This window comes from Triturus cristatus, chromosome 9 (assembly GCF_964204655.1).
Source record: "Triturus cristatus chromosome 9, aTriCri1.1, whole genome shotgun sequence".
Classification (NCBI taxonomy): domain Eukaryota; kingdom Metazoa; phylum Chordata; class Amphibia; order Caudata; family Salamandridae; genus Triturus; species Triturus cristatus.
Genome location: NC_140592.1, coordinates 914,532,740 through 914,548,693, shown reverse-complemented (window position 1 = coordinate 914,548,693; position 15,954 = coordinate 914,532,740). Strand labels below are relative to the sequence as shown.

At 41.1% G+C, this 15,954-nt stretch overlaps 1 protein-coding gene across 2 annotated transcripts in view; it reads right to left on the bottom strand.

Moving 5' to 3' along the window:
- Positions 1–5,135: 5,135 nt before the first annotated feature.
- Positions 5,136–15,954, bottom strand: part of CLMN (calmin) — a 479,452-nt gene continuing 468,633 nt past the window's right edge. For both annotated transcript variants that reach the window (XM_085626456.1, XM_085626457.1), the window contains exon 13: positions 5,136–10,685. In XM_085626456.1, coding sequence (XP_085482582.1) covers positions 10,505–10,685 — 181 coding nt within the window. In that variant the 3' untranslated portion in view covers positions 5,136–10,504. The remainder of the gene's footprint in view (positions 10,686–15,954) is intronic.

Below are 15,954 nucleotides of genomic sequence, written 5' to 3'. Positions count from 1 at the left end.
ACAAAGAGTTGTTTAGTCTTTCTAAAGGATTTTGTTCTCGCAAGATAGTAGGGTATTGCTCTTTTAAGGTCTAACGTGCGGAGAGCCCTTTCTGCCACTGAGTCTGGTTGAGGGAATATAAACGGGAGTTCAACAGACTGGTTAAGGTGGAAGGCAGAGAGGACGTTGGGTAAAAATGTAGGGTTAGTTCTAAGAACCACTTTGTTATATGTATCTGCAAAAATAGTTCTTGTATGGTTAATGCCTGGAGTTCACTAACTCTTCTAAGAGATGAGATAGCAACCAGAATGGCAACTTTCCAAGTGAGGAACTGTAATTCGAATTTATGCAGAGGTTCAAATGGGGGACCCATGAGTCTGGTGAGGACCACATTTAGGTTCCACGCTGGAGAGGGTGGAACTCTGGGTGGAATTATTCTTTTAAGTCCTTCCATAAATGCCTTAATAGCGGGTACCCGAAATAAAGACAAATGTTCGTTTTGGAGATAAGCTGCTATTGCAGCGAGATGTAGTCTGATAGATGTATATTCTAGGTTACATTGTTGTAGGTGCAAGAGAGAACAGATAATGTTCTGATACGAAGCAACTATTGGATCAATTTTTTATTTGTGCAATAAATCACAAATCATTTCCACTTCGCTGCATAACATGATCTGGGGGTTGGACGTCTAGCTTCTTTCATGATGTTCATGCTGTCTGGCAAGAGATTGAGGTAGCCAAACTCTAAGATTTCAGGTGCCAGATCGCAAGGTTGAGTTGGTTGGGATCTGGATGCCTGATCTCTCCATGGTTCTGAGTAAAAAGCTTGGGTGAGAGGTGTAGCTTTTGATGTGGAACTACTGATAGTTCCAAGAAGGTTGTGAACCATGGTTGTCGGGCCCATGTTGGAGCAACCAGGATCATTGTGAGGGAATGCGGTTGGATTTTCTGAACCACTAACGGAATGAGCGGGAGAGGCGGAAAAGCGTAAGCAAATTTGCCTGACCAGTTCATCCATAGTGCATTGCCTTTCGACAATGGGTGTGGATGCCTGGACGTGAAGCTTGGGCATTTTGCATTTAGGTGTGTGACTAACAGATCTATTTCTGGGTGTCCCCACATGTGAAAGAATGGAAGAAAAACTTCAGGATGAAGTTCCCATTCGTGGATCTGCTGTCTTTGACTATTGAGCAGATCTGCAATTTGATTGTGTACTCCTGGTAGGTGTTCTGCAAGGAGATATATGTTTTGTGGAATGGCCCATGGCCATATGCTTTGAGCTAGGTGTGAAAGCTGCAGAGAGTGTGTGTGTCCCTGTTTTTGTATGTCATACATAGCTGTCACGTTGTCTTTACGGACCAGGACAGCTTTGCCTACGAGATGGAGTTGAAGGGATTTTAACGCTAGAAAAATTGCCAACAATTCCAGGTAATTTATGTGGAGTTGTTTTTGCTGAGATGTCCAGATGCCCTGCATGGTATGATTCTGAAGATGAGCTCCCCAGCCGTTGAGCGATGCGCCTGTTAGCACTATCTGTGGAACAGGGTCGAGGAATGGTAGCCCTTTGGAAAGGTTTCGCATGTTCTACCACTGCAGAGAGCGATGCGTGCAGCTGTCCACCAACACCAGATCTATTAGCTGACCTTGAGCCTGGTTCTACTGACGTGCCAAACACTCCTGTAAGGGATGCATTTGGACTCTAGCATAAGGAACAATGAGAATGCAAGAGGCCATCATCCCGATTAGCTGCATGAACACTCGAGCTGGCAAAGAATGTTGAGGCTGAAATTTTGTTATGAGAGCTTGCATGTTGCTTATCCTGACTGAATTAGGGTATGCTAGAGCTTTTGAAGTGTCTATTGTAGCTCCTAGGTATTGTTGTGTGCTGAACGGTTGGAGGTGGGATTTGGTGAAATTCACCGTTAATCCCAAATCGTGAAGCAGCTGGATTGTTTTGTGTGTGTGTGGTGCACACAGCTGCTGTGTGACTTGGCTTTTATGAGCCAGTCATCCAGATAAGGGAACACCTGAATATGCTGTCTTCTTAAGTGAGCCGTCACAACTACGAGGCACTTAGTGAAGACTCTGGGTGCTGTAGTCACCCTGAATGGGAGGACTTTGAATTGGTAGTGTTGTCCGTCTGCCACGAACCTGAGATATTTCTTGTGAGCGGGGCGAATGGGAATATGAAAATAAGCGTCCTTTAACTCCAGAATGGAGAGGATGTCGCCTCGCTGAAGCAGTGGGAGCACCTGTTGGAGAGTGACCATGTGGAAGTGATCTGACTGAATGTAGAGGTTCAGCGGTCTGAGGTCCAGTATTTGTCTGAGAGAGCCGTCCTTCTTTGGGATTAGGAAATAGAGGGAGTAAACCCCTGTGCCTTGATGAGGCAAGGGGACTGGTTCTATTGCATGTTTTTGTAATAGCGAGAGAACTTCTTGCTTGAAAAGAGTCAGATGTTCCGAAGACATTGGACGTTGTCTGGGAGGGATATTGGGGGGAGTAGAGGTGAGTTCCAGGCAATAACCATACTGGATAAATTGTCTTACCCACCTGTCTGTTGTGATGGAATTCCAGATAGGTAGGAACTGTGAGAGACGTCCCCCGACAGGAGTGGAATGATCGGCAAGAAGTGAAGGGAAGTCACTGCTTGGTGGTAGGGGAGTTGTGGGTGTTGCTAACACAACCTCTTCCCTTACCGTTGTTACCCCTGTACCCTCCTTGAAAATATCCTCTGGGGGAGGTAGTTTGATTGGGACTTTTGTAGGAGGTAGAGAGATGCTCTGAGCCAGTGGTTTTAGAGCCGGCCCTGTAAAAGGGGTGACAAAATGACCCTCTAGAGGAAGGTAATTGCAAGGCCCCCATGGACTTGGCAGTCTCAGTATCCTTTTTCATCTGTTCTTGGGATGTATTGACTGTGGGCCCACAGAGATGCTCTTGGTCAAAAGGCTGATTAAGAATAGTGGATTGCAACTCTTGCTTGAATCCAGAGATTCGAAGCCAAGCATGCCTGCGTAATAAAACGCTGGTATTAATAGCACAAGATGCGGTATCAGCTGCGTCGAGGGCGCATTTGATAGATGTATTAGTTATTAACTTACCGTCCTGTATACGGTTGTTAGCTTTCTTTTTATATTGGTCAGGGAGATGTTTCATAAGCTTTTCAAGCTCATCAAACCGGTACCAGGATGCTTGTTTCTGGCCCAGGGAGTACCTGGCCTGGCAGTTTGGGCTGGACTGTTCCCATGAGGAACAAGGTCAAGACTGATTTGCATATGGCTGGGTCCAAACAGAGGTGGCAAAGTGAGCAAAAGACCGATTAATTAAACCCAGATCTGTGACTGGGATGAGTGGTTGAAAAGTTTCAGCACTTCGTTTATCATCTTGTTGTGTTTTCTATGTTCGCCCTAAGTACCCCGACGTGGTTCCCTTGCTCGCTATGCCACTGGATTCAAGCTAGCCTGGCTGATGAGTGGTAATACCCCAAAACCGGTCCCAGGAGAATATGGCTGTTTACAACGCATGTAAATACATTGCATACCGCGTTATTACCACGTGTACCATTACATCGCAAGTCATTACAACGACTTGCTGTAGGGGGCACGCTGGACTTAGGAATAGTATTATTTACTATTCCTACTCCAGATTGTGCAACAGCAGGGATGGTGTTGGAATGTATATCCAACACCAGCGCACCCCCTACAGCAAGTTGTTGTAACAACTTGTGATATAACGGTACGCATGGTAACAACGCGGTTGTTGTAACGACCACGTTGTAAAGGTACCGCGTTGTGGAGACAGCGTTGTAAACTCTGTTTCCCGTCCCAGGATGCTTGCTTCCGGTCCATGGGGAAGCTGGCCTGGCAGTTCGGGCTAGGCTGTTCCCATGAGTAACTTGGGTAAAACTGGGATGGCATAGTGAGCAAAAGAACAATGGATTAAATGGATTAAACCCAGATCTGTGTCTGTGGTTGAGTGGTTGAAAAGTTTCAGCAGTCCGTCTATCATCTTGTTGAATCTGGTTTACAGTCTTCAAGATGCTGTCAATAGCCATCATATTAGCAATCTGATTTGGAAAATATACAAGCTACAGCCCGCAGTCTAATTATTATCACTACACAAATGCCTTAAGCAATACAAACCACTGGTTACACCATTATTAAATATAAATGGTTATATACATGTAATAATATGTTGGTTTACGTTACATAAGCTGTTTCAACATCCAAATTCAGCCACACATTTTGCTATTTGTGGAGTACCGCTACTCATAGCAGAGATTTAGAAACATTCACAAAACTCACACAAATGTATGTTCCCTCTCTTCCAAAACATATGCATGGGCTTACATTTGTAGTTTGTCTGTATGGGTCTTGAGTCTATACTTTCAGGCGAATCAATATTCAAAGAGGTATGAAAATTGGTACTTTCTTTAAATCATATTTTCTACACATGGGATCCTGTTCCTATAGCAAATCTCCTTTCTAAACCCACCAAGGAAAACAGACTACACATATACTTTCTCACCCTTTCTGCATTACACGATTTTGGTAGCAAAATAGGAGCGCAGATAAGCGGGGAAAGGCATTTTTAATATGAAAATCCACATACCTAGGAAAAGTTTAATGAATAGGGCCCTTTTTGAGTTTGTGATCATGTACAGTCTCAAGAACGCTGGAGTTGTCATAGGGTGGTGTGAGGCACAAAGTAAGCAAATAAAATAATTAAACAAGGAAACACCAGATCAATTTCCAAACTATGGTTTAAAAAACTCATGTAGAGTTATTTCGCTTTTTAAGGTTTTAATGCTAAAATATTCTACATGAAAGCAGCTTTGAAAAAGATAGTTTTGAGATGCATCTTTTTGATGGATTTCCTGCAGATGTCTACAAAAATTAAACAAATATAATTTCAGGTTTACATTCATTATATAAAGTGTAAAGTATGAGATACATTAACGTTTAGAATTATTAAGCTCTTGTCTGTGGACACTAAAATGTTCAACATTGAAATACTTTTCACCAAAATGTTTTCAAAACACCTTTTTTTGTTTGTAATAGGCCTTTATAGCTTTGCGAGTGTATTGATAATGTTAGGCCTCTCATCTGTTTTTATTTTTTCAGAGTTAGCAGCAGCTGTGAAGAATATACATGCCACTTAGTATTTAAACAGGTTTATATTTATTGACATGAGGAAAGTAACATTTAACAAGTTTAAAGAAAAACATTGACAGTTTTGCAGAAGTACGTACGTTTTATACCCTTTTCAACCTTCTTCCTAACTTATCAATGTAACTATAATGCAGCTTGCAAAAAATCAAAATGTGTTTTTTAAAAAAAAATGGACAAATGGATATAATTAATAACTTTACCAAACATTATATTTTTGAACAAAGTGCAAATAATCAGTGCCTAGAAATAACAATGGGAGGACCTGACGACATCTATTGATATAAATAACTTAAATCATTGTTTGCTTTAACGACCTGTGCACTTCTGGACATAAAATCAACACAATTAATCTGGTCTGAATACATTACTGTCAACAAAAACAATTTAAAACTTTTTTTAGCAATGGCTTTGGTCCTAAACCAACCTAAATTCAAACAACTGTCATCGTCTCAATATTGATAGTAAAACCAATGTGTCCACTGTAGAAATGAGCAGTAATACTAGCTGCTGCGGAAAAACAGATAAACTAGGTTCTCCACTATTCAAATGTCACTTTAGGAGTTTTTGTGGGAAGAAAAAAATAAAATGGAATAATAAGTACACATCGAATCAATGAGTTATATTTATGTCAGTGAGATTGCTAACATGATTTGGATCTCATAATGTATAGCACTGTATTAGTTTATCTATTTTGGAAATATTGTTCTTAATTATATTTTGGATGCAATTAAATTGAGGAAAAGGTATACTACTTATTATTTTGTTGTCTTAATCTATGCAAGATTGTTATATCACATTTGAAAGATTTTCGAGGCTTCTTATGTGTTTGAAATGGCTGTTAATTTGTGTTTGATCATATTATGATATAACCTTTTACTATTTTACATCATTTCTCATGATGTATATTTTCAATTATGTTTTAGGTGAGGTTAGATTAATTTTTACTCTTTTTTCTTTTATATGATGTACAATGTATGTTTTTTTAAACTTGTGTTTTTATGGTCATTATTATAGCCGAATAAAGACTATTGACTGATTGATTGTTAATGTCACTGACATTGCTAACATATTTTAGATCTCATAATGTATTGCAACGTATTATTATATATATTTTGGAAATTGTGGTCCATAGCAGCCTTGGAATGTGAATTATTCCCTGCATTTCTTTTCATTACATGCGTAAATACTTTAGAAGTTCAGCAAATACAATCTAGCTTTGTTTAGTCAATGTCTTGCAATTAAGATCTAACTGATACAACGGTCTATTATGCATGGGTTACATATTGTGTTATTTAGAATGCTGACACATTGGCAGAAAACAAAAGCCAAACTAATTAGCATAAACGGACAGACTTACATTAATAACCAATAGAGAACAACTAAATGTAGTTTACGATAATGAAATTAACTGTTTTCAGAAATATGCCATTAGATTTTAATATTGTGCAGTATAGCCTTACATTTCTTGTGCCACATGATTATAAAATGATTAAACACTTGTCAGAGAGGGATTCTTTTTCATTTGGTTCAGAGCAAATCAAAGGTTTAACACAATTGAGAAAGCATACATTTAAAAGGAATTGTTGAATATTTCTCAAACTATTCTGTTTTTAACCAGATGCTTTATGCTAGCTTCTTTGGGGATTGACGTAGCTTGGCACCCTACATTTTTAGTTCAGTTGTGTTGACATAATCAGATAACAAGAAAATAGGACTTAGGAAGTGCCTTTCTCTTATAATTTATTTACATGATTTGGTAGAGGACTACTTGCAGTATTAACAGATTACTTATATATTTTAAATGCCAGTGTGAAAGGTACACAGTAGCCACCTTCATCACAAAATGGACTAGTATCCACAACTATGAGACCTAAAACACTCAGATTATAATGTAACACTAGGTAACTCCATTTTCTAGGTAGCCTTCCTCCACCTCCAAATATTCTTGAATTGTAGATTACCTTTTTGCTGACAGTTATGAAATACTGACACCCTGACTGTTTGGGAGACGCTCTATAAAGTGCTACCACAAATACGTTCACTATATGGTTGTGCACTTTTTAAAAGAGGAACACAATTGTATCTGCTGCAGTTAAAGTACCCACATTGTTAGGACTTAATTATGTGATGATTCAAACAAATAAACAATGATAATAGAAATACAAATTCGGGCAGGTATATTATACACAGAGAATCAATAATGAACGTTTGAACTGGGAATCATGTGTATAATAACCTATAGTAAAAAAGGAATATTATTTGACGATGATATGATCAAAAAGACGAAATTTTGTCGAAGGCACACTAAATAATGTGTATAATATGTGCCGGTAGAACTGCAAGTTATTATTGTGACCTTACAAATGAGCTAAATTGACATATATAATTAAAAAGTACACCAGGGGAACATTTAATTTGTCCAAGGTGTATAATTTCAGTACATAATTCAAAGGTTCCAGCCTTTCACTTTGACAATCTTTGGCAGTTAACGATTTGGTTACTGTACAAAAAATAACAAAAATGAATAGCATGCACATATGATGTTGGTAACTGGTAAATTACACAAGTGATCCTGGTCATCACTTTAATGGTAGAGCTACTTATGGCTTGCCTTTTAGTTTCCCTAGCTCCATCAGTGCTCATCCTGGATCCAGAGGTCATGAAACAGTAGCAGAAATCTAAACTAAATATGCTTCTCAGGGTCCATTTATGTTTTGTAGTTTCCATGGCCTTGTTTTTTCACTAGCGGCACTTAGCATCAGACCCAGAGTCCGTTAACATGCTAATGGTGGGACACATGCCAATACCTGTAATATCATTTGGGAACAAAATATCCATGATGTCAGTTCCCCTACTTCTGGTATTTTGGTCATTAAACAGCTATACAAATAATTCGATAAAATTATTACTAACTCGTGAAAAACAAATTATGCTTGAAAGAATCAACCATAATGTAAATATAATTAAGCACAGTAAAACAAATGTTACATGTTAACTTCCCACTGTAAATATACATAGACATTTGACTTTGTGAGAGAACCCACACTTTCGGAAAGGTGGTTTCCTCAATATTTAGAAACATACACAAATATTTCTTTATGGCAAAATATGCATCTCTCATAACCAAAATAAATATGTGCATTTGGGGATGAACACCCATTATTCCAGACATCTGTTCTATGCTGTTTTTATATTTCTACATGTATTTATATCAAATACTCAAAATAAATTATTATTCTACAAAATAGCTTCAAATTTGTTTAAAAAGTTTAACAGCAGTTAATTGGAATAATCCAAAGCTAGAGTTAACATACAAATACAACACATAAGCATCAAATAGTATCCTAAGACAAATAAGGAGGATAACTTTTTCTTCTCTACCATGAAATATTTTCATATCTGTGCAAGGCATGCCTTGCATTTTATAAAGAAATAAGGATTTAACAGTAAATCATAGGGCACTGTTTGCTATTTCTTAGTAAAATCATACTTAAAATGATGGCATTTCCATTCAAACAGTCTGCATTCATCGCAGCCGACTACCAGTGGATCTAAGCTACCTTAGAAGCAAACCCATTATACCAAGACAATATTTAATCTTTTGTTCAATCTTTGTAATCAAAATTGTTTTAATTTACTTTTCATAAACTTAAGTAGTTGTAGCGGCACTTATGCTAACAATATTTTGACTACATGCCGTACAGCTTGAGCTATGCCAAATGTGATTAATTGCTACCTAATTTCTTTTGCAGAATGAATCTTTTTTTAGCTTGTAAAGTGTGTCCTCTGTGGTTGCGTCACAATAGCATGCCCTCATCAAAGAATGGTGCCAAAATCTAGACTAAATTACACAATTACATTTTCAGATTCTACATTACTGTCTACACAGTTCTTCAGACAAAGATGAAATTCAAAATCAAACTCCAAAAGTAGATGTCAATGCCATATGAGAACCGGCCAGTACCAATAACTATCCAAAGTATACAAAAAAGGATGCCAGTAATGATAATAATGGGAATACCAAACACCACAGGCATTTAAATGATGGAACATGACCATTGTATACTCCTCTCTCATATGAACGCACATTCATTTTCAAATGAAAAGTGTGCCATTCTTTTAGTATACATCCATATTTGTATTCATAAAACACAGCATCTAAATATGAGCTACCACTCATTGCCATTGCTTTGTCATGATTAACCTTCCTATCATTCTGAAAACAATGTGCCTTTCGAATGTTGGAGGAGCACTGTTAGCCTGCATTGCATTAGAATAAATAAACCTGTGATTTCCCCTACTTGCTTCCCCGTTGTTTAATTAAATGTTCAGCCACACTGCAGGTTTTCATGGAGAACAGCTGACCAAGGTACAGACTGCAACATATATTTTAGTATATGCCATTACCATATACATGTGAGATTCAGCCATTTACCGCTGTGAAGGCTTCTGAAGGAATGTAGCATGCGGTTCCACCAATGTAGGAGTAACATGGATAAATGAAGGTTTTCTCAAACGTGATATGCAGACTCATAGTTTTGTTAGTAGCTAAACTACTTCTTTCTTATCAAGTTAACCAAAGAAGCAAATAGATGCAGGAGTAGCAACATGATCTAATATGCAACAACAGTTTAAGAAGAAAGCCTAATATTTTAGATACAAGACCTGCCAGTATAAAAATATGCTGTGTAATACCGATCGACCACTACAGCATAACAGAGGTGCTCTTGCACAGGTGTGAATGAAAATGGACACTGATCACTAAAAGGTGGATATTGGTACTGCCCACCTTTCCTCCCCCCAATATTCATTGTTGACATGCCTGAGTTAGAAATTGCAAAAGGATTGTGGCTTTCTGAAAAAAATCCTAATTTGAAAATGTTTTACTCATCTGCTTTTGAAGTTTCATGCTCAATCAGGAGTCTGAATCATTTTAAGCCTGTCTAGACATTTGCTTGACTATGGTACTCTTAAAATTACGTTAATCCCAAATAACTCTTACAAGACATAGATACTGGATAAGCCACTAAAATATATCCTTTAGGAGCAAACAAGGTCAACACTACGGAATGCCATCAATTTAATATTGGTGGAGATAAGTAAATGTAGCAAGCAAGTGGAGCACACATTAGAATTGAGTAGGTATTTAAAAATACATGTTTTTGCTATATTTTAAAAAACTTCAAGGCACAAATCTACATAATCCTGTTATGCCTCTCCTGTTGCCATTTCTTCCAGTTTGAAAAGCTGAAACTGCTTTGCAACTCCAAACGCTGGGTAAGGGAAACGTATCATGCATTAGCTTGAAGTACATTTTCTTGTGCTTAGTTGGACACAGTGGTCACATCGAAGTCTTTATTGATCAGGTGAAAAAAAAGTAACTTTTTCAATATCCAGTTCCGGAAGAATCATTATGCTGTAGACCACCATCCAGAGGAAGATAAAAAAGTACAGGAAATCTATGGTCTGGTGCCTTCTGAGGGGGTAGTTGTAGCTTGAAGTGGCACTTACTGTTATCAAACCCTCTTGTAACAACCTGCAAAACAGAAGGAAATATAGACATGAACATCAGCTTTACTTGCTGCGCACAGCATGAAACATGCAAGTCGACAGATGTTGTGGACCATCACACTTTCAATGCCTTGAAACAGGATTTTATTGAAATGATCTGCAATAACCGAGAGAGCACTTCTTTATTAGAAAATGTATATTTTGTAATAGACTGCAATTAAATGTAATCATGAGGTTGTTGCATGCATGTCTAGGGAAAAGAAGGAAATACTTTGCTCACTAAAAGGTACTTAAGAAATGCTGCAGCATGTGCTTAGAATTCCAGGGGCCGTATCACAATAAGTGACCTGGGGGCGCAACGAGCGTTTGCACCCGCTTTGCACACCCCCAGGGCACTTTGGTATTATAGAAGGAGGTGCAGACGCTTGTGCATCCCCTTCACTAATACCGATAGCGATGGCGCACTTAAAGCGCAATCGCTACCTTCAGAGGGTGTTCCCTCATTTGCATAGGGGTATGCCGTATGTAAATGAGGAAATTCCTTTGACACTGCGCCCGTGCCATATTACAGATGCAGGTGCAGAGGCAAATAAGCCCTCAGGAGGCGTACTGACAGTGCGCCATTTAAAAGGTAGCGCACTGCGGTCCTGGGTGCTGATATTCTTTGGGAGGCCTTGAAACCCACGATTCGGGGGGTAGACATCTCATTTTGCACTGCGGCTCGACGTCTGCGTAGAAAGGCACTGGTCCGGGCGGAAGCTAATATTCTGGAGTTGGAGGCACGCGGCGGGGAAGAGAGATGGTGATTGGCTCGACATCAGCTACTTCTGGCACAGCAGGAATATTCTCGTATTCTTTTAGATGAGGCTTGTCAGGCCTGGCTGGCTACCCGCAGTAGGATCTACCAGTGGGGCGACAAATCTAGCAAAATGCTGCATCGGCTGTGCCAGGGGTCGTTTCGCCCCCAGGCTCTCCTGGGTATCGTAGGGTCAGATGGGTTACCTATATCTGGCGAGTTGGATATTGCATGCAGCTTTGCGGAATATTATGCTCAGTTATATACCCCCACAGAGTGCCTCCAGGAGGAAGTTATTGATCGCTTCTTGGACGACCTTCCGCCGAAGGCACTCCCAGATGGGGTGCAGGAGGAACTGGAGGACCCCTTACTGATGAGGAGCTGGGGGTGGCCCTGGGGGAGCTCAACTCGGGCAGGGCCCCCGGCCCTAATGGCTTTCCCTGCAAATTTTTAAAGAACTACTTCCGACAGCTGGGGCCCCATTACCGCAGGGTGGTGGAGGAAGCCAGGGACAAGGGATGTCTGCCCAGGGACGGGAGGCACGCGGAGATAGTGGTCTTCCACAAGCCCGGCAGACCGCCGGAGCATCACTCCTCATGTCGCCCTATTTCCCTCCTGAATGTGGAAGCTAAGATACTAGCTAAGGTATTGGCGAACCGCCTCCGCCCGCATAGAGCTCTACTTGTGCATCCGGACTAGGCTGGGTTCATGCCCCAGCGCGCCACTCGTCATAATATTCGGGGGGCTCATGTGGCGGTCGCGACGGTCCAGGGACTGACTGGGGAAGAGGACTGCGCTTGCTTCTGCTGGCGGATATGGACAGGGCCTTTGACTCCCTGAGTTGGGTCTATTTATTTGCGCTCCTGCGGCAGCTGAATTTCGGACCGCATTTCTTGTCCTATCTAACCTCGTTGTACACTGACTTGATGGCCTTGGTGCCGGTGGCGGGATTCGCTTCCTCTGGCTTTCCCATTGGGCGGGGCACTAGGCAGGGGTGTCCGCTTTCCCCGTATCTCTTTGCTTTAGCAATGGAACCCCTGGCTGCTTGGGTGCGGATGGACGCTCAGGTGTCTGGCTTTGAATGGGCACATGGGCTTTCTGATCGCATCGCTCTGTATGCTGACGATGTGTTGTTTTTCCTGACCAATCTGGAACGCACGGGCCCCCGATTGATGCGGATCATGCAGATTTTGGGGGAAACTTCAGGTCTATATATGAACCCTTGAAAGTCCATCTTGTGGGTATTGGGAGGGCGGGGTGAGCTCAGTCACTGGGCGTCGTCGGTCAAGGTGGTGTATGGAGGTATGAAATATTTGGGCGTGTACTTGTCAGATTCTCCCGCTACGGCCTGGGAGTACAATATTGCACCTTTTTGGGAGCGTGTGCGTGAGGATATCAAGACCTGGACCCATGGACCCATATGCCCCTGTCTATATACAGTTGGTCCGCCATTTTCAAGATGGTGTCGCTCCCGCGACTATTGTATCAATTGCAAAATCACCCCCGCGGTGGTTCCGGCAGGTGAACTCTGCCCTAGGTCAGTTTCTTTGGGATGGGGGTGTGGTGAGAGTGGCGGTACGAACGTGCTTCCTATCAATGTATTGTGGGGGGTGGCTACCTCCGATATCTAGTCCTACTATGTTGCATCACATCTACTTGTTTTAAATAAATGGTGGTATGGGGAAAGAACGGACCCAGCCTATGCCGTGGAGGGTACTGCATGGTACTGCATGGGTGACCGGTCCCTGCATACTCTCCTTTATTCTGCCCCGATGAGGCACCCCCTGCCGTCAGTCACGCGGAGCATGTTTCAGTTGTGGAGGCAGGCTCTGCGGAGGATGGGCTGGTGGAATAGGCTGACCCGGAAAGGCGGTGGTGGCTCACTCGGTCTCGGGCTGGAAAAGAGGTTTGGACTTTTGTATGGGTCTTTAGATTCCCATCTTTGAAGCTAGGGGGTGTCCCCGTAAGCACTATAAGATCTGGAGGCGCTGGGCAGATTATCGCTGTTTGGAATTGGAGCCGCCGCGGGGGGCCGGGCCAGGGATCTGGAGTGACCTGTTGGCCTTCTCTCTCATTATTCTTTCATGGGTTGCTCCTATTTCCATGCCAGGAGCTAATATTCTAACATTGGGTTTGTATGTAGAGCAGTGGCAGTTTGGTTTAAAGATTTGTTTTTCCAGAGTGAGGAGACGGTGCATTGGGGGGTGGGGAGGGAGGGATATTGGGTGTTTGCAGGGGTTGATTTTATATGTATCGCCTTTCATATTCTCCTGTTTAAACGAGTAAAATGGTCAAAGTCGATATCTTTTGTATGATACATGCGGCAGTTGTCTCTGGGATTCAGAGATCTGCATTATATGTGTGATTTTGACGAATAAAATTTGTTTAAAAATAAAAAAGGTAGCACCTCCTGAGAGCAGCCCTTTGCAGGGGGTAAAGGGGTCCCATGGACCCCCCAGCCATCCCCTTGCAGGCGGCACAGTCACTGACTGGACCCGCCTACAAGGGGATGTGTATTCCCCTGTAAAAGTGCAGGCGGGTGTCGCCTGCACTGTGAAAAGAGCAGCTGCTCCATGTTTTCACATGAATGCGCTGCCCTGGGGGGCAGTGCGAGTTTGCGGCTGCCCTGGGGGCAGCGCATACATCCTAATAGGGCGCATTGTCATTTTTGCACCCGGCGCATCTAATAAAAGGTGCTCCGGGCACAAATAATGACAATGCATAATACGGCCCCAGGATGGCACTGAGCCCTCACTAGATTTCTGCTCGGCCTCCTGCTAAAAGGCCAGGTCAGGAAAGAGAGATTAAAGTCTTATTTTGACACAGGGATACCAAGATTACCAAACTATGTAGATGTACAAGGTAGAAATGATTCTGTCTGGTAAAACTCCTTGCTACCCCTGGACAGCCTAGTCTAGCAGTGAAAACTAAGTTGGCTGCTGCCACCCAGCTGCCTTGGGATGTCCCCTGCCAATCACACATGCATGACAAAAGAAGGGTTACCATGGAGGAAATCTGCCACGCTAAATTTGGCAGGCTGAAAGTTCATCTACTTCTACGTTATTGGGTAGCAATTCTAACACATAGTTTAGAAGTCGTGAGAGAATGAGGATGAAAGTGGTGATACCAGCTCCATAAGTTAAGCAGGGTAACTCCCACAGAACCTCTAAATTGCTTTGTAGCAACAAACCTGATCAAGCAATGTTTAGTCCTCCACCTGTCAATGTCTTGATAGAGGCCTACAATATTTACAACCAGTAAAGATGCATACCAATTAAGTCAATAAATGTAATAAATCAACAATTAAAATGTATGCACAAATCTTTTGTTACACCCATTTAGTCCTCTTTAGAGCTTATTCCTGCCTCCTTTCCATTATGAGACCCATAAACCGAAGCGTGAGTGGTATTGTGTAAGATAAACCATGTGAAAAAATATCAGTTGTTTGTGGACTGGTGCAGCAGAGATGGAAACGGTGAAAAGGATGGGTCTCATTGCTCTCTTATTATCATATTCTGTTCACCGCATATTTTAAACCAAAAATGCAGACCTCGTCCACATGATCACCTTCACCTGGAGTGCAAAAGAGAATAATTTTTTGTTGCCACTTTTTTTTTGTTTACAGCACTCAATATCACTTGATAGACATTTCAAGGAATCCATGGAACTGCGTCCAGGATCTTTCTTAATACACAAAGCATTAACAGATGTACAAGTGTATATTGCACAAAATGTGATATTTTAACAAATTAAAAAACATATAGGCTCATAATGTCCAGTGTATAGCGATCTTACATCTTCTCTGTTATTCCATGCTCAAAAGTAAGCTAATATGTTAAAAATAAAAATTCACAATAAATAAACCTAAAGTAGCCAAAACTGACCGAAAATAGTACCAACTATTGCCTGGCAGTTCACTCTGAAAATAGTTCCAATAAAAACATACAGGTAGCAGCAATTGAGAGCAAATGGATGTACGCATGTGAATCAACATTTGAACCAAATGTTCGACTTTTAAATAGACTGAATAGATTATATCACACAACCAAACGAACTGTTTTCAAACAATTAGAATCATATTTATTTTTTCCAGTGATACCAATCTTTGTAGCGTAACACAAGGAATAAGTTATTTGGAAGTATATATGAGCCATACACATGCAAGTTGCTTTTCTAATTGGGCCAGCCATGTTTTTTTAATGTTTACAGTGTCCACGGTTAACTGTGTTTTTGCAGAGAGATGGGCACATTTTACGGATTCTGTTACAGCCTTTAATCCAAACCTACAATCAACAAGTTAACATGGAGTTAAAATAGGTTTAGCCAATGGGAGAAAGTGTTTTTGTGAAAAAAGGCTATTTAAAATTATCAGGTGAGATACATTTTGCCTAGTTCTAAGACCATGTCAATGTTGAGCTGTAAAAGCATCAATATATTTGTTCTAAACAAACTGCTCACCTCTAAAATCCTCTGTAAATAGGAACATCACTACTCAACA